The sequence below is a fragment of the Garra rufa genome, chromosome 23 (assembly GCF_049309525.1).
Source record: "Garra rufa chromosome 23, GarRuf1.0, whole genome shotgun sequence".
NCBI lineage: Eukaryota > Metazoa > Chordata > Actinopteri > Cypriniformes > Cyprinidae > Garra > Garra rufa.
In genome coordinates, this window is record NC_133383.1 from 21175848 (window position 1) to 21199060 (window position 23213).

A 23213-nucleotide genomic window follows, 5' to 3' on the forward strand; every position below is an offset into this window, starting at 1 on the left:
GCATTGCTTCCTCTCATGTGACTTTCCTCCATTCATTCTCAATTACCCCCCGCCAAACTCACTGCACACTTTAGGGGGTCTGTTAAAACTTAATTTGCCCAGGGTAGGCGAAAGGCGTGAACTTGCGCTGTAACTTTACCTGCCGGTGTCACTGTTGGACAATGTTTCTTTAGAAAAATTTGTGATTCATACACTTTTTAATTATATATTTTGTAATACTGTTTAATTTTTGTACTACGATTTTCTCATCCAATATTTTGCGGAGACACTGCCTCTCTTCAGAATCAGAATCAGAAAGAGCTTTATTGCCAAGTATGCTTGCGCATACAAGGAATTTGTTTCAGTGTAATTAGCTTCCAGTACACAGAGACAAAAACGCACAGACAATAAAAAAAGAGAATAAGAAAAATACACATTTGTAAACATAATAGACAAAAATAAAAGTAAAAAAAAAATTATAATAATTTGTAAAAAAATTAATAAAATAAATTGACAAACAAATAGGTGGTATGTACAGTTGTGCTATAGATTGTGCTCTTGCCTCCTCAGTTAATTTTCAGTCATTCCCACTGTCTACGGCCCTGATAACTGTATACTAGTGCGTTTTTGTTTTAAAAATGGCATTTTAAAAAGAAAACGATCCTCATCCACACTAGCGTTGTCACTGCATTTCAGAAACGATCTCCATCCACATGGGGTCTGCAGGATTTTCGAAAGTCTTAGTTTTCGAGGGTCGAAAACACTGGAATAGTGTAAACGACTGAAATGCAACCCCAGAGTTTTCAAACTAAAACAGGGTTTGCAGCATTTTTGAAAGTCTCCATTCTCGAGGGTCAAAAACAATGGAGCAGTGTAAACAACAGGCTTAACCGTAGCAAAAGTTATCCGTTTTAAAACGAAAATGATGCTCTTCTACACTGGTGTTTTCACTGCATTTCAGAAACAATCTACACTTCACAACCGAAAACGCATGTCACATGACCATTCATAATGAGCATGATGTTATTGTTCACACGGTCATCAGGGATACGCAGAACGAATGTGGACAGCCACGCAATCATTTTCAAAAGTCTCCGTTTTGGTCTGTTTACTCTGAAATACAACCCAACGGTAGGCTATAGTAGCCTATAGTCCTGTTTACACTAGTGCGACAGCCAAACAGCCATCATTTCGCGATGGAGGCACTGCATTTTCTCACATGACTTTCCCCCCATTTATTCTCAGTTACCCCCCAACCAACTCACTGCATGCTTTAGGGGGTCTGTTAAAACTTAATGGGCTCAGGGGAGGCGAGAGAGACGTGGACTCCCGCTGTAACTTCACCTGCTAGTGTCACTGTTGGACAATGTTTTTTTTAGAAAAACGAGTGATTTATACATGTGTTTGGGTAGGCATGCCATCGTATTTGAAAGCCTCCTTTTTGGTCCGTTTACACTGAAACGCAACGCAGGAGTTTTCAAATTAAAATGGGCTCTGCAGCATTTTCGAGGGTGAGGAGTAGTGTAACGGCAGGTGTAATCTTAGCAAAAGTTATGCGTTTTAAAACGAAAACGCACTAGTGTAAACGTAGCCTATTGCCCTGTTTACACTAGTGCGTTTTCATTTTAAAATGTCGTTTTAAAATCCTCGTCTACACTGGCACTTTCGCTTGGTTTCAGTAACGATCTCAGTCCATACTACACAACCGAAAATGCATGTCACATGACCATTCATAATGAGCATGATGGTATTGTTTACATGGACGTCAAGGATATGCAGTGACACAACTTGTTTTCAAACTAAAACGGGGTCTGCAGTGCTTTAGAAAGTCTCAGTTTCCAAGAGTTGAAAATGCTGAAGTAGTGTATACATAAATGTAAAAGTTATGCGTTTTAAAACAAAAACAGTCCTCGTCTACACCATTGTTTTCAAAAGCCTCAGTTTTGGTCCATTTACACTAAAATGCAACCACAGAGTTTTCAAACTAAAACAGGATCTGCAGCGTTTTCGAAAGTCTCCGTTTTCAAGGTATGCGTTTAAAAACGAAAACGCACTAGTGTAAACACAGCCTAAGTAGCCTTTACGCCCCCTACTGCTGATTGGCTACAATAGTGCTGTGTTGCTTGTTTTCCCCATTTACACAGTCAAGTCCGTGTACAAACACCACATTTCTTAGCACACCCACGGAACAGGCAGCTAGCAAATGTTCACAAATTGTTTGTTTGAGTGTTGTTTTTAATTATCAACAGTGTTTCTCAGGAATGGCCACACATGTATAGTGTCATCCGTACAAATTGTGGAACCTTTTAGTTTTCTTCCATGTCACTATATGCAATTCTGTGAAATGACTTGGTAATGTGCGGTTGCATGTATACACTGCATGTCTGTTTAAGAATTTTGGACTGTGCTGATCCTCTTGGGGCTTGAAATGAACCCCACTATCTCCCCTCCTCAACCCTCTCCTTCTAAAAAAAGCTGATACAGTAATTACTCCTGCAATCTCCCTACAGTACAGGACAGGACAGGGCTCCCTGCACACAATGGGGTTTTCATGAAAAATGGAACAAAGAAAGAGTGGAACCCTTCCCCCAACATCCACTCTTTCTCTACCTCCTTGCCTCTCTCTCGCTCTCTTCTCCTCACCTCCTCTGCTGCTTTGTCCTGGACCGGCAGACACATTTTATTACCCCCTTACTGCAGCGATGCACTCACTCACTCTCTCGCTCACAGGGTCGGCTCTTTGTCTAGACTGCCTATAGAGAGAGTTCAGCACATAAACACACACAAGCATGCGCTTTTATCCCTACGCAGGGCGACTGCATCTGTGCATCGCTGCCACGTGCGCTGTATCTTTGTCCTGATGCTGAGTCCTGTATCCCAGCACACACATACACATCTGTCAGTCAAGGTCCCCTGATCACATACTGCATTGCAACAAAGACTCCTGTACAAAATAGACTCTGTAAAGAGAAATCCGACCTCACAGACACAGTAACAATGTCAAAGGCATGGTACCTTTTTTCAAGCAGCTCATGACTACTAGTATTTTATTTACTTTTTTATAAAAATATATTTTTATTATTATAAGCAATACAACACAATATGTGACCCTGGACCACAAAACAAGTCATAAGGGTCAGTTTTTGGAATTTTTTTCTAATATCTAATATAAGTATAAATAAGCTTTCCATTGATGTATGTTTTGTTTGGATAGGACAATATTTGGAATCTGAAATCTGAGGGTGCAAAAAAAAAAAAAAAAAAATCTAAATATTGAGAAAATCGCCTTTAAAGTTTAGATATATTTCCAGTTGGAAATTTGCTAAATATCTTTATAAACATTATCTTTACTTAATATCCTAATGATTTTTGGCATAAAAGAAAAATCAATCATTTTGACCCATACAATGTATGGCTATTTCTACAAATATACTTGTGCGACTTATGGTTTTGTGGTCCATGGTCACATACGTTTACAACAGGGTGAGCATTTACAACATTAGCTAATGCAATAGTTAAGAAAAAACATTTATACATACAACATTTATTAATGTTGGTTAGAAATGGCAATTTCTACATACATTAATACTAACATTTTTGCCAAAAAAAAAAATGTAATAGGTTAATGTGTTATGAAAAAAGTTTAACTAACAAGAAACAAATAGCATATTTATACATGAACAACACTATCCAAGATCGATGCTGTAAATTTTTTAAAATAATAATAATAACAATAATAATAGAATAAAAGCAATAAAATACAATATTAAAACTAAAATATGACATTCAATTTAAAATGTATTAAAATAAATTATAAAAATCCATCCATACATGCTTCAAACTGCGTACTGAGTTATGTATCAAAATAAATAAAAAAACATTTAAAAATAAATAAATATAATAATAATAATAATAATAATAATAATAAATAAATAAATAAATATATAATAATAATAATAATATACATAATATATTATATTAATATATTAATATATAATATATACATATACATATATATATATATATATATATATATATATATATATATATATATATATATATATATATATATATATATATAAATTCAAACAATATGCCTATTCTGATTTGTACATAATAACATATATAAAAGAATAAGGGAGCATATTAAGTTTTATTGTGTTTTTAATGAGTAAAAAATTCTTACTGACAATTAGGAAAAACCTCGGATAGTGGCAAATTTTAAAAATGTAGAATTACAACGAATTAGTATTTGGGGTGAAAGCAATTTGTCTTTTAATATGTCATAAACTGATTTTTGTTGTAAATATGCCTGACAAGATTGTTCTGAATGACATTTTAGTGGGTGTCTTCTGTAAACTAGGGAAAAATGTATGATATTTATTTTTTTGCTCAGAAAAACAAACAAACAAACATGCAATTTAATTAATTTAAGACAGTATTACACTTATTGTTTTTATGCTTAAACCCTTTTTTCGCCTTTGACCCCAAAAAATAAATAAATAAATATATATATATATATATATTCATTATTAGATTAGAATGTTGCTGAATGTAAGAATTACCTATCTGAGACCTTATGCATTTGTTTTTATTAGTATAGAAATGGGGAAATTTCACATTGTTAAATTTAATTTAAATTCCTTGATATTCCCAGTTTATTTATGATTGCGAGGACCTAAATATAGTAATTACTGAAGCTTCATTAACAATTTAAATCGAAGACTGCTTGTAAAATCATCTTTGTGATGCTGAAATCCTAATTTCACACCTCATATTGAGGCAGAAAACATTATCCGTCGTCAGATATACAGCGCATGCACATGTTCTATTAAGAACAATGCTTGCAGTAATGAGCTAAAAGATTATATATCTTCTTCCATAGCTATTTGAAACAGTAATCACTAGACAAAGGTCCCCGACTCAGTCCTAGGAGGATGGGAAGAGGCTTATCCCTCCCTCGGCACAGGTGGAATGTAAAACAGATTGCCCGAAAGGGTTAAAATATTCTTCAGAGCGTCTAGGGAGTCACGGGGGGGAGGAAAAAGGGGGTTGGCGGCAGGTCTGAGCCAATATCTGTACAGATTTATTGGGATTCTTCCATTGTCATTATGCCGCCTTGCTTTCGTTCGGTCTTTATGTATATTCAGCCTAAAAAGTTCATTTCGTTTTCGGACAACCGACAATACTGACTCAGATCACACTGTCAATTATTTATGCTCCTCTCTTTGTTTCTTTCTCCTCTTTTAAAGATGCAAGCAAGCTTTAGTGTCTTTCTTTGACTCTTTCTCGTTCTCTCCATCACGCGTCAGCCTTGTAAACAGAAAGGCATGGTTGAGTACACACACAAAGCCTCGTGCGGAGCAGCGTGAAGGGGAGGAGTGACAGGATACTGCAGAGACCCCGCCTCATACGCACACACATGTAAAAACACACTGCGTCCTTTCTTATCTTCTCTTCAGTGTCACAAAAATCATTTAGACTATGGACTATGAAGGAATGTGATGTTCTGCACCTATAACAAGAGAAATCCACCTCTCAGTTTGCACTTTTAACCCCTAAATCACCATCATCAGAGACCATTAATCAAATCAATCAATCAAAATCACCCATAAATTAAAATCATAAATCGTTTTCCACACCCATTCCTTTGACAAAGGCAGGTTTTAATATGCACAGAACTGGTTTTAGATGAATGTGTCTGTGGTCAGTGAGCTTTTCATTAGTGGACTGACCTCAGTGGATGTCTGGACCATGACAACGGGCCGAAGCATTACAGTGATGTGATTAATTAGACTGAGAGATGCAGCTTCCTATTCAGACGCAAAGGCAGAGAGACTGTAATTAATGAGGAGGAAGGAGATGAGAAATCTATGAAAACATAAGAGAGGAATAAAACAGGATGGAGAATGAGGCGGTGAGAGAAGGAAAAAGAGATGGTGACGTTAAAGAAAGATACAAAGATTTGTTAATGAGCAAGAGAGGGTGGGAAAATGAAGGATTGGATGATTGAAAGATTTAAAGAGACAACTGCGCATTTCACAGCGTGCCAATATACAGCCATATTGCACAGCTATGAATGTGATATTGCATTTATACAACAGATTGACGGCACGAGTGTGTAAGTGTACAAGAAACAACAACAACAGAGTGTCTTTCAAATTCCAGAAGGTAAGGTTCATTAGCGCTCAACGGCCCCTGGCACCCTGGAGCTCACATCTCCGAAAACATTGAAAACAAATTTTCAAAAAGACGTTATCTTTATAACAAACTGCGTAATTGAATAATTGAAATCTAAACAAGTACATTCTCATCTGAAAAATCTTAAAACTACATTCCGTGACAAAAACAGTATTATTTATACAATTACAGTAGATTCTAATAAGACTCGCTATAAGAAATAGCGCAAATGGAGTGATACAAACGGTAAAATGGTTGGCGTTCCGTTGTCACTAGAATATCCCACTCCTCTCAGCCAATCAAAAGCAAATTTTCAAAGACATTATCTTTATTAACAAAACGCATATTTGAAGTATAAACAAGTACATTCTCACCTAAAAAAAAAAAAACTCTTAAAACTTAAACCGCATATTTGAAGTCTATACAAGTACATTTTAGCCTAAAAAAACTACATTCCGTGACACAGAATGGTGAAAATGCTGGAGTTCCAATAATCACTAGAATATCATCTCTTCTCAGCCAATCAGATTTGAGGAATAGAAATAACTGTTGCGTATATATAGAAAACATTTTTTTAATGTTTTGAACTACCTGATCTCATGACGAAAATGTACCTGAGGGAATTTTTTCTTTGAAAACACTGAAGCCAATTTTTTAAATATACGTTATCTTTATTACCAAACCGCACATTCATAGTCTAAACACGTACATTCTTGCCTAAAAAACTCTTAAACTACTTTCTGTGACACTAAAACAGTATTCTTTCTAAAATTTGACCATCCCAATAACACTTGCTGTATTAAATACCGCAAACGGAGTGATACAAACGGTGAAACGGTTGGAGTTCCGATATCACTAGAATATCGCACTCCTCTCAGCCAATCAAAAGCAAATTTTCAAAGACATTATCTTTATTAACAAAACGCATATTTGAAGTATAAACAAGTACATTCTCACCTAAAAAAAAAAAAACTCTTAAAACTTAAACCGCATATTTGAAGTCTATACAAGTACATTTTAGCCTAAAAAAACTACATTCCGTGACACAGAATGGTGAAAATGCTGGAGTTCCAATAATCACTAGAATATCATCTCTTCTCAGCCAATCAGATTTGAGGAATAGAAATAACTGTTGCGTATATATAGAAAACATTTTTTTAATGTTTTGAACTACCTGATCTCATGACGAAAATGTACCTGAGGGATTTTTTTCTTTGAAAACACTGAAGCCAATTTTTTAAATATACGTTATCTTTATTACCAAACCGCACATTCATAGTCTAAACACGTACATTCTTGCCTAAAAAACTCTTAAACTACTTTCTGTGACACTAAAACAGTATTCTTTCTAAAATTTGACCATCCCAATAACACTTGCTGTATTAAATACCGCAAACGGAGTGATACAAACGGTGAAACGGTTGGAGTTCCGATATCACTAGAATATCGCACTCCTCTCAGCCAATCAGATTCAAGGACCAGAAAGATCTGTGGGAACTTTTCCGAAAGACGTGAAATACATACCAATAAGTATATATATCACAGTTAATAATAGAAATTAACACTAGAGGTGCTAAAACAGCGAGCACTTCGCTTTCGTACACAGTTATAATTACAGTTGCATATGTTTCACTTTCCAGACGTAACAAGCTTGCTTCATAGCTCAGCCGGAATGGAATTGGACTTAGGGTGTGGAATCCTTGGGTACAAATCCCGTGAAAAATATGATTTACGATGAAAGACCTGAAAGATGAGAGATCGAAAAACAAGCTAAGACGGCATGCTTGTGATTGTGTTTTTACGTAACATTCGTAAAAAAAACTAACACTCTTTCAGTGCCACTCAGTGGACATTTCACATCGAATATTTCACGAAACATTCTTGGTGGTATGTATTTATCATCTTGCGAAAAAGTTCCCACAGGTAAATTATCGTCATGAGATCAGGTTTTGAAAGAAGTCTTAAATGCTCATCAAGTCAACATTTATTTGATGAAAAATACAGTAAAAACATTAACATTGATTAAATATAATATTAAAATTACAATATTTTATTTGAATTTATTTAAAATATTTTTTTAATTATTAAAATGTTAAAAATTATATTAATTTTAATATTTAATATTTATTTAATTATTTTTAATGTATTAAAAATGTATTCCTGTGAATAAATTTTCAGCAGCCATTACTCCAGTTTTCAGTGTATACTGATTTGGTATTCAGGTATTATCAATTATATTGGTGATCAATTATTAATTGGTTATTAATAGGTTTTTCTTATTAAGTCGTTTTACTGCTTAATTATTATGTGGAAACTTTAATTAATAATAAGTTTGAAGCATTTATTTGAAATACAAAAGAAGTTACATTATATTTTATGTATATTTTTATTATAATATCATTTTTTATTAATAAGCTTTACATTGATTTATGGTTTGTTAGGATAGGACAATATTTGGCTGAGATATGACTATTTAAAAATCTGGAATCTAAATCTGCAAAATAAATCTAAATATTGAGAAAATCGCCTTTAATGTTGTCCAATTGAAGTTCTTAGCAATGCATATTACTAATCAAAAATTATGTTTTCATATATTTATGGCAGGAAATTCACAAAATACCGTCATGGAACATGATCTTTACTTAATATCCTAATGATTTTTTACATAAAAGAAAAATCAATAATTTTGACCCATACAATGTATTTTTGGCTATTACTACAAATACACCTGTGCTACTTAAGACTGGTTTTGTGGTCCAGGGTCACATTTGTGTCCCACTAAATGCATAATACAGTTTCAAAATAACATGACGGTGAGAATTTAATGACCAAAAACAAATCATTTTTGGGCGAACCATCCCTTTAAGGCCATCTGTGATGGTGTGATTGTGTGAAAGAGAGAGAGAGAGAGAGAGGAAGGAAGAGTGGGATTCTTATAAATACTTCAGGGCTTTGGAGAGTAAGAAACCATAGGGTGATGCTACTGTGAGGTGAACGAGGGGTAACTTGCTCCTCAGGGGGTAAAAAATTGTTCCATAACCCTGAACTGACCTGCTGTTTTATATAATAACACAGATTTTCCAGCTCTGACTAAGTTCATTCTCCACACCGCACTCGAAGAACGTGTCGAATGGATGTAGCACAAGGAAATAGGAGTGAGCGGCTGGTTCAACGGTTTGACTCTGTGGGCGAAATAAGATCTGCAAGTTCTGGATTTAAAACTGTGCGAATGCAACGTGCAACTGAGCTATCAAGGTCACTGTGGAGGGAGGAAGAGAGGTGAGCCGTAGGTTGTCATTACCGAAGCAGCCCCTGGGAAAATACCGGAAGCTTTCAGTCGCACTTATCGGCTAGTCTCAATTTTCTTTCGAAGAGACAATGGGTAATAACCTCAGTGAGAAATGACAGGCTTACTCCACAAAGGTACATTAATCTGACTCTATGAAAAGGCTCAGACAAACAAAGCGCTCTTGACTTATAGATTATACACAAAGCACCTGTGTAAACACAAACACAACATACAGTCATAACACTCATCCATGAACAAAACTGAGTGCTACATAAGCAGATAATCAAGTCAACTGACAACATTTTGTCTATGCCTTATACATACAGTTGAAGTCAAAAGTTTACATACACCTTTAATTATTTTACCAAAATTAGAGGGATCATACAAAATGCATGTTTTTTTTATATAGTTCTGACCTGAATAAGATATTTCACATAAAAGATGTTTACATATAGTCCACATTTGAAAATAATAGCTGAATTTATAAAAATGACCCTGTTCAAAAGTTTACATACACTTGATTCTTAATACTGTGTTACACCTGAATACACCTGAATGATCCACAGCTGTTTTTTTTGTTTAGTGATACTTGTCCATGAGTTCCTTGTTTGTCCTGAACAGTTAAACTGCCCGCTGTACTTCAGAAAAGCCCAAATTCTTTGGTTTTTCAGCATTTTTGTGTATTTCAACCCTTTCCAACAATGACTGTATGATTTTAAGATCCATATTTTCACACTGAGGACAACTGAGGGACTCATATGCAACTATTACAGAAGGTTCAAAAGCTCACTGAGTCCCTCAGTTGTCCTCAATGTAAAAAGATCGATCTCAAAATCATACAGTCATTGTTGGAAAGGGTTCAAATACACAAAATTCTAAAAAACCAAAAGAATTTTTCTGAAGAACAGCGGGCAGTTTAACCGTTCAGAACAAACAAGGAACTCATGAACAACTACCATTAAAAAAAAAAAAAAAACAGCGGTGGATCATTCAGGTAACAACACAGTATTAAGAATCAAGTGTATGTAAACTTTTGAACAAGGTCATTTTTTTATGAATGCAACTATTATTTTCTCTTGTGGACTATATGTAAAGGTCTTTTATGTGAAATGTCTTACTCAGGTCAGTACCAAATAAAAAATACCATGCATTTTGTATGATTTTTCTTATTTTGGTAAAATAATTAACATTTTGCAGATTCTGCAAGGTGTGTAAACTTTTGACTTCAACTGTATATGCTATATATAATAACCAATGTTGAAAACATTTGAAAGCACAAGTCCTCCTTTGTGTGTGTGTGTGTGTGTGTGTGCGTGTATTCGAAAAATCATATTTCAAGAGTAATTGTTCCAGTCCTGCCCACTCATCGGGACAGTTTTACAGATTACAGAGTGGCTTCCCGCATCGGTTCTTGCCAGGGTTTTATAGATGAAAGGCTATGGTGAGCTTCTGCAGAGAGAAATAGAGAAGGTCCCAAGCTCTTCAAATCACTCCCTTTTTCACATTTCTTTTATTTCATCTCCAGTCCTTAATGACACATCACATGCAAATGAGAGCGTGGTGTCTGGGAGCGCATTCCGGAGGAGTCATTTTTCACCATTTCCCAAAAAAACAGAACGTTAAAGTCAAGCGAGCCAGTTTCGCTCAAGGCAGCGCAATGCATCAAATTGGTTTACAAACCACACTGAGAGTTTTAAGTTACATAAAATACAAAACAACACCATTAAATTCTACATAAAATTTAAACAATAAAGCCTCCAGAGGCGTTTGAGGCAAGGAATGGGCGATGATGCTTTCCTCCATATGACTGGTAAACAATATAAGCAGTTGTTTGATGAGATAACTGACGTAAGCATGACTTATTAACTATTAATCGCCAGGCCTGATTCACCAAAATTTTTAGGCACAGGCAAAACAACGGAAATAGATTGTGATTGGCTGATTGTACTATTATAGGCCTTGTAAAACCACAAAACCATTCTTAAGTAACACAGGTATATTTGTAGCAACAGCCGATTTTTATTTTATAATCATGAGGATTTTAAGTAAAGATCATGTTCCATGAATATATTCTGTAAATTGAGTATTGTAAGTATATCGAAACCTAATTTTTGATTAGTAACATGCATTGCTAAGAACTTCATTTGGACAACTTTAAAGACGATTTTCTCAATATTTTTTGATTTTTGATTTTTTTTGTACCCTCAGATTTCAGATTTTCAAATAGTTGTATCTCAGCCAAATATTGTCCTATCTTAACAAAAAGCTTATTTATTCAGCTTTCAGATGTATAAATCTCAAAAGTGACCCTTATGACTGGTTTTGTGGTCCAGGGTCACATTTGTACAGTATAGTAAAAGTCTTACAATATGTTATGATTTTGGCTTATTACTACTTTTGATGCTAGACTTGCACATTCAATACTAGTTTAGAATGATCTCTATTAGTGGCCAACCAAAGCTAATAATAAGACTTCAAGGATTAGCTCACCCAAAAATGAAAATTCTGTCATTGATTACTCACCCTCATGTCGTTACAAACCTGTAAGACCTTCGTTCATCTTCTAAGATATTTCTGATGAAATCCGAGACCCTGAATAGACCGTAGTTTCAGTGGTTTTAGCCGTAATTTTATGAAGTTATGAGAATACTTCATTCGGAGACTGACACGGAAGATAAGAAATTGTTGAATAAAGTCGCATTTGTATTCTTGTGTTTCATACAATTACAGTTGAACCACTGATGTCACATGGACTATTTTAATTATGTTCTTAGTACCTTTCTAGGCCTTAAACGTGTCAGTTGTGTTGCTGTCTATGCAAGGACAGAAAGCTTTCAGATTTCGAAAATAACTTAATTTGTGTTCCGAAGATGAACGAATGTCTTATTGGTTTGGAACAACATGAGGGTGAGTAATTAATGACAGAATTTTAATTTTTAGGTGAAATATCCCTTTAAATACTTAACAAGTAAGGAGCGGCCACAACCAAATTACCATCCTAAGCTTTTTTTTTTTTTTAAAGGATCACACATTGCCTATATGTGACCCTGGACCACAAAACCAGTCATAAGGTTAAATTTGACAAAACTGAGATTTATATGTCATATGAAAGCTCAATAAATAAGCTTTCTATTGATGTATGGTTTGTTAGGATAGGACAATATTTGGCTGAGATACATCTATTTGAAATCAGAAATCTGAGGATGCAAAAAAATCTAAAAGACTGAGAAAATCACCTTTAAAGTTGTCCAAATTAGGTTCTTAACAATGGATATTACAAATCAAAAATTACATTTTGATATGTTTACAGTAGGAATTTTACAAAAAATCTTCATGGAACATGAACTTTACTTAATTTCTTAATGATTTTTGGCATAAAAGAAAAATCAAAAATTTTGACCCATGCAATGTATTTTTGGCTATTGCTACAAATATACCCCAGCGACTTAAGACTGGTTTTGTGGTCCAGGGTCACATATGTGGTCATTTTAGACTGGAAACAGCAAGAATGTAACTTTTTTTTTTTATTAAATGATATAAAACTAAAAAATTGACCTGTGTTAGGGTTCCCATTCATTTTCTATGGTCTGCTTATTTTTGTCCTCCACTTAGACTCATTGAATGAAGTCCAAAACAGATTTTTGTTAGCTTGTTTATTTAGTCAGATTGCATATCTGAAAAAAAGTAGCCAAGTTTTGAACGACTAAATATTAAATTGGTCACAATTACTGAAAAACTTGGAGTTAATGAAGGCTAATGCTAATTATGGTAATGCAATTAAATTAAACCAGTTGAGATTTTTGTGACCCTAGAACACAAAACCAGTTTTAAGTAACCAGAGTATATTTGTAGCAAAAGCCAAAAATACATTGTATGGGTCAAAATTATCTTTTTTTTTTCTTTTATGCCAAACATATTAGGGATATAAGGTAAAAATAATGTTCCATGAAGATATTTTTGTAAATGTCCTACCATAAATATATTAAAACCAAATTTTTGATTAGTAACATGCATTACTAAGAACTTCATTTAGACAACTTTAATGGCAATTTTCTCAATATTTAGATTCCAGATTTTCAAATAGTTGTATCGCAGCTAAATATTGTCCTATCCTAACAAACCATCAAAGCTTATTTATTCAGCTTTCAGATGATGTGTAAATCTGTGTAAAAGTGTAAAACATACACTGACAGTAGAAGTACATCTTTGACAAATTTGATTACAAAATGTGCATTATAAATTGACAAAGCTGTTGTCTTTATGAGGAACTTGAAAGATAACGTTTCTACTAATCACCTCATTTCAAAAATAATAAATATTGCCAAACCTTTAAAAACTTTGTTCATCTTCGGATCACAAATTAAGATATTTTTGATGAAATTCGAAAGATTTCTGACCCTGCATAGACAACAACACAACTACCACGTTCAAGGCCAAAAAAGGTATTAAAGACATTGTTAAAATAGTCCATGTGACATCAGTGGTTCAACTGTATGCGAAGAAAGAAGACATTGTTGAATAAAGTCGTTATTTTGGATTTCTTTGCGCACAAAAATTTTCTCGTAACCACTAATATCACATGGACTATTTTAACAATGTCCTTACTACCTCTCTGGGCCTTGAACATGTCAGTTGCTCTGCTGTCCATGCAGGCTCAGAAAGCTCTTGGATTTCATCCAAAATATCTTAATTTGTGGTCTGAAGATGAATGAAGGTCTTACAGCTTTCATTTTTGGGCAAACCATTCCATTTAAATCGGAACTAGCAAACACATTTAGAGTGCTAATACTTCAGACACCACTTCCTGTCAGTCTCAAGGACATCTATCATCTCATGCGGTGACATTAAGAAATCAATCCGAGGCAAAACGGCAACACAACAGCGATATTTGATTCTAGCCTTCCTGACTGGCTTTGCGTGACAACAGCAGCGCTCAAACCGTGCTTGGCCATACTAAATAAATTAAAAGCAGGAAAGGAACCCAAATAGCAGCACAAGGGGAGGGAGATCGATCCAGTTGAAAGATCAGAGCCCTCACAGGCGTCTGAGAGAAACAGGGTGAGAGCTGCCAGATGAAGACAGGCTGAGAAGACAGGGAACAGGGCACTTTACAAGACCTCTCTGCAGGAGACGGGGGATTTAGGACAGGTAAAGTGTGGAAAGTGCAATGTTCTCAGCGGGCTAGAACTAGTCTAAATCCGTGATCCACATCCGGAGGGCAAGCAATAGAAGCGGAGGATTTGTAGATGTACAGCGATGGATTGAAGTTGATAGCAGGAGAAACATCCAGAGGTAACAGGCAGGTCACACTCGCAAGCTGGTTTAGGGTTAGAATCCAAGCTTAATATGTCAATAATCACTGGTTTCTAGGGCTGGGCGATTAATCGAAAAATAATCGAAATCGACATTCAGAACCTATAATCGTTAAAATTTTTCCAGGAAGATTATTTCAATTACTTTCCCTTTAAAAAACACAAGCACTCCGTTCCGTTATTCCGTCGATGTCGATGGAGAGCTTAAACAGTATTTATACAGTAAAAAGTATTTACAGGATATACAAGGGTAATTTTATTTAGAGGAGATACTGCTTATTTTCTACTTTTAATATGAAAAACATTGAAAATTATTTATTTTGTTTCCAATAGTGCAAGTTATTTATTTTCACTAATTTAAGAAAAATGTGACTTTTCGTTTTAAGCAATGCTTGCTTTAATTTCAGTTGTTCAACACTGATGTTCAATTAATAATCATAGATCGTAGATAGTGTGTTTCCTTCAATTATTTTAAAATCAAGTAATGCACCCTTCATCCAAAAATCTCTCGCTTGTAATATGTGAACATATTTACTGTACAAAACTTGTCAGTGAACTATGAGGGCAAAAAAATAAATATTATATAAATATAATTAAATATAATTTTATTAATAAATAAAATAATCGTTCATTAATCGTAATCGGGTTAAAATGTTCAATTAATCGAGATTTTGATTCTAAGCCAAATTGCCCAGCCCTACTGGTTTCCCATTTCAACGGACAGCTAGAAGCCTCACTTGGATTCTCGTCCATCTATATTGACTGACAAGTGGATCACATTTCTGTTTAGGGGAAAAAAGCTTTATAATCCTTATCGGCAATTGGAGTCTCACGAAAACACCTCATTATCCTTCTCCACCCATTTCCCTTAAATCAAACCTCGTTCACCAGTTCAACACATCTAGTAACCCTCTGAGACAGACTACAGCTTTTATGAGATGTGTGTTTGGTGATGCTGTAACCTTGACAGGGTTCTTCACACATTTCCTCCCCCCTACTTCTTTATTTTTTTGTGACCCTAGTCTATCCACCACAAAAATCACATAAAAAAGGATCAAAGGGTTTCGGTAAGTAAAACTTCATTATGCAAAAACATTTATTCCTATAGGAGCGGTTGCCGGGATGCGCTGATCGTCAAGTTCATTTCCAGGCTAAGTAAGTCAGTTCTAAGCTGTGCCGGAGGCTCTGCCTTATACTGATACATCCCATAGAGACATCAGCCCTCAAAGACCAGATCTAGACCATTTTAGAAGGATGTTTACATCTTCATCTCATCTTATGAAAGCATGCATGTGCATCAGTCTTGGGTTTAAAGCTTTGAGGAGATGTTTATATTTTCTTATCTCAACACTTGACAGTAGAAACGTGCCTGTGCATGAATGTTTTGTATCTATCTATCTATCTATCTATCTATCTATCTATCTATCTATCTATCTATCTATCTATCTATCTATCTATCTGCTGAGAAATCACAACTGTGAAAAATTACAGCAAAAAATAAGTTTACAGTATGAAATAAAAATAAACAACGCCAATAGGTTATTTCACAATATTTCAAAATGTTTATAAATAATACAAACACAATAATGTGAATACACATTAAAATATACAATACCTGCCTGCCATTACATTACTATTTTAATGTTTATCAAGTTAATGCCCTTTAAACAGCAAAATAGCACTAGATACACAAGCTATTCGCAGCAAACAATCCGTACACCTACATGTTTATCCATAACAAGTCACTAAAGCCCATAATTCCGTGTTTGAACACTCACCTTTGAGAATCACAGGTTCAGTCCGCCCTCATTCAACCCGCTCTTCACCCGCTCTTCCCCACAGCAGACCCGCTGACTGAAAGATGTTGCTTCGGCGCGGTGCTTTGAGCTGAGCATCTCTCTTCTGCTCACCTCTCTCTCTCTTTCACGTCCAGGATGCTGCAGTCGCTTTGTGGTACCTTTTAATGCTGCTCCCTGTCGGTCACTGCGGTGAACTGCAAATAGAGTACACTTGCGTATTACGGCGTCACCAAGCGGCTATTGTCATAGCAACAAAGCATGCAGTGAGCAAAATTACGCTTTAAAACGAAAGTAATGTGTTTCTAAAACTTAAAGTTGATCAATTAAACTAGATGTCATATATTTGAGGTAAAAATGTTTTAAAACGTAATGAAAATACAAATATAAATTCCAAAATGTATTTTATTTACAGCAACAAGTTGAAACAGTAGGTAGACTGTCATTTAACGTTACAGTGCAAACACGTTGAGACCGGATGGGAAGTGAGCAACATATGAAATGGTCCAAAAACGAACACACAAAATGACAGACACAACTAAACAATGAAGTGAAATACTTTAACATTTTTAATAGCATTTTCCCCCCGAATAGTAACGTTATCCAACTTATTTTTGCTGTAAGAGCAAGAGCAAATTTTCAAAATTTATATTGGTGTGGCTTCCGGTCTCATCTGCATCCAGCTGTACAAATAAGCTGGTTGATATTGCAAATTGGTGTTTTACTGTATTATGTTAATGTATTATCTTCATTATGAACACACTGGTTTGTATTTCAGACAGTTTACCGTTTACTGCACGTTGGTACTCTTCTTGTTATTACCTTATAGGCCAATGAACCCAAAGTCTCGAAACATAGGTTTACTTCTGCATTAAAGAATAAGGTGATCATCACTATATGCAATATTAGGTAAATCTAGGTAAATTTGTTATTATTTTTACTACTTGCCTCATTACAAATTTATTATTCATATATTATTTATTAAATCTGTGACGCAACTGTTCAAGCAGCTGAACTTTTATACAGTTGATGTCAAAATACCCCTTTCAGAATCTGCAAAATGTTAATTATTTTACCAAAGTAAGAGGGATCATACAAAATGCATGTCATTGTTAATTTAGTACTGACCTGAATAAGATATTTCACATAAAAGACGTTTTCATATAGTCCTCAAGAGAAAATAATAGTTGAATTTATAAAAATCCTTTGACCTCATTCAAAAGTTTACACCCCCTTGATTCTTAATACTGTGTTCTTACCCTTTTGTTCGTGATAGTTGTTAATTAATCCCTTGTTTGCCCTTAACAGTTGAACTGCCTGCTGTTCTTCAGAAAAATCTTTCGGGTCTCACAAATTCTTTAGTTTTTCAACATTTTTGTGTATTTGAACTCTTTCCACAATGACTATGATTTTGAGATCAGTGAGCATTTGAACCTTCTGTATTAGTTGCATATGAGTCCTCGGTTGTCCTCGGTGTGAAAAAATGGATCTCAAAATCATTTTTGGAAAGGGTTCAAATACACAAAAATGCTGGAAAACCGAAAAATTTGTGGGACCTGAAAGGACAGCAGGCAGTTTAACTGTTCAGGACAAACAAGGGACTCATGAACAACTATCACTAAACAAAAAAACACAGCTGTTAATCATTCAGGTACCAAGGCAGTATCAAGAATCAAGTGTATGTAAACTTTTATACAGGGTCTTTTTTTTTTTAAATTAAACTATTATTGTCTGTTGTGGACTATATGTAAATGTCATTTATGTGAAATCTTATTCAGGTCAGTACTACTAAATAAACAATGCATGCACTTTATATGATCCCTCTTATTTTGGTTAAATTTAGCAGATTCTGAAAGGGCCATGTAAACTTTTGACCTCAACTGTATATACACATATATGCAAAGTTTCATGTGAAATGTATTAACATGTTCAAAGATAAACTCAGCAACATTGTCACATGTAAGAAAACGTTTTAATCTACTAAAATCTTTGTAACCAAAAATATGAACAAGGCCTCTGCACATACATTACTGTTTTCAGCATTAAAAGAGCATTATTTGCCATTTACAGATCACTTAATTCGTGGAAAATCAACTAAGAAATATTGAATGATTGATTGATTGCTGCGTCAGCAGGTAAGAACATATGAAGTTTAACCAGAACATTTAAATATACTGTATATTCTTATTAATAATATAAATTCATAATATTCGTTCTAGACTAAATGCTCCTGAGGTCAGATTGGATGATGGAGCGTTAAAACTCTCTAAAGGTTAAAAACAATCTGATTGGTTATCACAGATGGCAATCATGCTCCTGAGAAAACAGTCTTGGACACATGAAAAAAACATCTATATTTACTTCTAAACACTTGAGATGACCATTGTGTAATCAGACACATTTTTTAACATTGCAAATATTAAACTCACCAGCTTTCTTACCTCTCTATACTACAATCATCAATTTTTAACGGCGAAAACTCAAAAGCCATTTTCAGAAGAATCAAAAAAGAGCAATATTTAACTATTATCTAGTTTATAACTTTGGCTAGTTTAAGTAGAGACCTAATGTGGTGTAAATGATCAGCCTACCAATTGCCATTGGTAATACTAGCGTAAATAAATTTACACTACCGGATAAGTTTGGAATAAAAAAAAAAAAAAAAATTTCACCAAGGATGTATTTATTTAATCAAAATACAGTAAAAACTATATTATGAAATATTTCAAATACATTGTAAAATCTAATGCATTCATTACTTCTGTTTTCAGTGTCATATGACCCTGCAGAAACCATTACCAATATGCTGATTCTTTTGAATATTTATTCATCAAATAATCCTGAAAAAAATGGAGTGGAAGCGCAACCTTTATTAATAATTGAGCACAAAATACTGAATGATTTCTGAAGGATCATGTGACTGTCATCACAGGAATAAATTCGATTTTAAAATATATTAAAACAGAAAGTTATTTTAAATTGTACTAATATTTCACAGTATTATTGTTTTTGCTGTACTGTTAATCAAATAAATGCAGACTTGGTGAAAATGACTTTCACAAACATTAAAAATATTAATCATTCTAATCTTTGGTAGAGACAATCAATGTAAAACTCTTTAGACTAATTTTTAATTTGTAAAATATTTTGACATAAACAGCATACATAAACAACACAAACGCAAATGTGATATACACTGCCTTTCAAAGGTTTAGGATCAGTAAGATTTTTAATGTTTTTAAAGTTTCTTCTGCTCATTAAGGCTGCATTTATTTGATTTAAAGAAGTAATATTGTGAAATATTATTTCAATTTAAAACAATTTTAATATACTTTAAAATATAATTTATTTCCGTGATGCAAAGCTGAATTTTCAGCATCACTACTCCAGTTTTTAGTGTCACATGATCCTTCAGAAATCATTCTAATATACTGATTTATCATTTTAAATATCAGTGTTGGAAACAGTTTTGGAACCTGGATTCTTTAACATTAAAAAGAACAGCGTTTATTAAAAACAGAAATCTTTTCTAACAATATACACTACTGTTCCTAAGTTTAAGGTTAGGGTAGGCTTTTTTACTCTTTTTTTAAATACTTTTATTAAGCAAGGATGTGTTAAATAGACAAATATAAAAATAGATTTCTATTTTGAACAAATGCTGTTCTTTTTAACTTTTTATTCCTCAATAATTCTTGAATAAAAAGTATCACAGGTTCCTAAAAAAATTAAGTAGCACAACTGTTTTCAACACTGATAATAAATCAGCATATTAAAATGATTTCTGAAGGATCATGTGACACTGAAGAATAGAGTAACGATGCTGAAAATTCAGCTTTGAACATAGAAATAAATTACGTTTTAAATTGTAATAATATTTCACATTATTACTGTTAAAAAAAAAACTAAAAAAACGTAAGTTTGAATGGCAGTGTATGTCCAAACACCTTAAATGACCAAAACATACCCTAAGATATCAACTTCTCTCCAAATATCCTAAAAAACGCCTGCTTATGCAACATTAAGATGCGAGCGAAGAGGCAGACTCCATCTGCACAGAAGACACAGTAGCCAGCACTGTGCCAGATAAAAGCAACTAACCCAGGTGATCCGCACCACCAGGTGGCAGTACTGCCCGAAGATCTAATCAGGGTGGACCAGCAAAAACCTACAACTTCTGGATCCGGGCAGTTCGAACCAGCCGGAAAAGGTTTCTAAATGCGACCTCGGATTGAAGAGAGTACTACAAATTCAGCAGAAAAGCCAAGCATGATGTACGTAAAACCCTAAACACTGACATCCAAGATTCAGATCAAGCAACTCTGATTTAGTTTCAATTGCAATCGTAAGACAAAAGCCACCAGTTTTTAAACAGATCATTTAACAAAAGCAGCCGTCAAAATGAAATACTGCAGCTCACAGATGCCTACATTGTGTTTTTTTTTTTATTCTACAGCCACTCTGTAAAAGGTCCTGTGCCTGTTTTGGTTTCTTCATGATTTCTGAAGTAGGAAACAAAACCTTTGAGTTGTGAGAATACTCAAATACTTCCACCAACGTAGAACATTGTTAAACGAATCAAAGAGCTCCATCTGATTTGATTTCCAACGGCCTGTGCTCCTCACAACCTCCCGGCGGTGTGCTTTCATGTAAAGTTTGAGTAAATAATATAACACTGTTCCATATTAGAGATCCCCGTCCTCATCAACTCGTGATCCGTTATAGAGGAAAGCCTCCTTTTCCGGGGTCATACTGTCCCTGTTTAGACTGCAGGCGGGTTTGTACACATTTAGTTCCTCGTCCATACTGGAATGGGCCAGTGCGGCTTCAGTGCTGTGCCAGATTCCATAGCCAAAGTAGATTACGAGCCCTGGAGAGAACAGAGGGATAATGGAAAAAATTATTGACTGCATTTGTGCCAAGTTCTTTTCGGAAGCCCCACCAGAGGATATTTGTAATCGTCAAATGACCAAAAGCCTTTATTTGGTTTTTACAAGCAGAGAAACTTGTGTTTACGAGTTGTTGGATTATTTTTCAAAAGTTTTTTTTGACAAACACACTGGCTTGTGTAGGAGCATGTGCTGTACCTAGAGACATCCAGATGGCAAATCGGATCCAGGTACCCCCGCCCAGCTGCAACATCAGGTACACGTTGACAAACATGCTGACCACTGGGATGAACGGAAGTAAAGGAACCTGTTGGAAGACATGACAAATTACTTTTATTGAATGACTGGAATGGAGTGTGATTATTGGTCAGTGAGTGTCTAAAATAAATAAATGGGAAAACACTTTTAACCCTTAAGCTCTCCTTAAGTAGGTTTTATCTTTACTTTCTTTGGGGTCAGATTGACCCCAAGGATTGAAAGTGTGATTCCATAATGAATTATACATTTTTAATATTATAAACTATATATCATTTTTTTCGTTTACTTCTCAACTTTACAGTTCTGCTGTGTTTTCATGGATATTTTGTACTTTTTTACCCATTTACTGCACAATTACTCAACTACGCCACAAAGTGGCTTATAAAAAATTAATTTTTAATAAAAACATCACCTTAATGATGATCTAAATTTAATCTAAATTGTTTTTGGACATTGCTCTATGTGTTAGGGATACAGTACTGCCATCTACAGGTTAGTGGAAAAACATTTGAAGATATAGTTAAAGAAAGAAAGTGCAATGACCACATACATCCAGCAGAGGCCCTTAGGGACTAATTTCATTTTCACTTTATTTTTCTTCATGCTTCAACTTCTCCTCACAACTTTATGATATATATTTTGTAAATATATATATTTGAACATTTTAAAATAAATAAAAAATGTGTTTTTTTGTAAAAGCGTAGAATTTTAGTTTTTTAGAATTGCTGAATTTTTGTCTTTCATCTTTCTTTTATCTGCACTTTTCCCTCTCTTCTCTCTCTTTGTGTGAGTGTGTGGGTGTGTGAGTGGGTGTGGGGGGGAGTGTTTTTTTTTGGGGGGGGGGGGGTGTTTGGGGGTTGCTGTGTGGTGTGTTTGTGTAGAGTTGTGTGTGTGTGTGTGTGTGTGTGTGTGTGTGTGTGTGTGTGTGTGTGTGTGTGTGTGTGTGTTAGGGGCAGGGGCATGGTGTGTGATGTGTTTGTGTAGAGTTGTGTGTGTGTGTGTGTGTGTGTGTGTGTGGGGGGGGGGGGGGGTGTGAGAGTCAACATGCATGTTCCATGTTGCATTTGTGCTCTAGTACCAGTCTTTCATTTATGTATGAACATTTTCAGATTTATAGCAGATATGTTGATTTTTTATGCCAATTTCTATATAAATGCTCCCTGTTGCAATTACACACATGTGAGTGTTTGTGAGTGTGTGAGTGTGTGTGTGTGAGAGATAGAAAGTTCGTTCCACTTTGAATTTATGCTGTAGGACCAGGCCTTTATTTAAATGTTAATTATTTTAGATTTAAACTGGATTTACTACTTTTTTTGGACAAACGAAATGAAAAAAAATTGCTTTTTTTTACTTTTCCCATTCATTTTCAATGTGGGGTCAATCTGACCCCAAGGAGAGGAAACGGTAAAAAATTTTTTACACACCTTTAGAACAACCGAATTAAGTCCGGATTTTTTTTGTGTTTTTAGATTGATTATTTAGGAAAAGTCACAGAGTCTCATGCCCCTGA

At 34.7% G+C, this 23213-nt stretch overlaps 2 protein-coding genes across 4 annotated transcripts in view; both read right to left on the reverse strand.

Annotated features, from left to right (window-relative positions):
- Positions 1-16596, reverse strand: part of mtus2a (microtubule associated tumor suppressor candidate 2a) — a 110823-nt gene extending 94227 nt beyond the window's left edge. For both annotated transcript variants that reach the window (XM_073830065.1, XM_073830064.1), the window contains exon 1: positions 16539-16596. The gene's annotated coding sequence lies outside the window, so the exon portion shown is untranslated. The remainder of the gene's footprint in view (positions 1-16538) is intronic.
- A 347-nt stretch (positions 16597-16943) lies between these two features.
- Positions 16944-23213, reverse strand: part of slc7a1a (solute carrier family 7 member 1a) — a 44177-nt gene continuing 37907 nt past the window's right edge. For both annotated transcript variants that reach the window (XM_073829123.1, XM_073829124.1), the window contains exons 11-12: positions 21644-21752; positions 16944-21426 (exon numbers count right to left, since the gene is read on the reverse strand). In XM_073829123.1, coding sequence (XP_073685224.1) covers positions 21242-21426; positions 21644-21752 — 294 coding nt within the window. In that variant the 3' untranslated portion in view covers positions 16944-21241. The remainder of the gene's footprint in view (positions 21427-21643; positions 21753-23213) is intronic.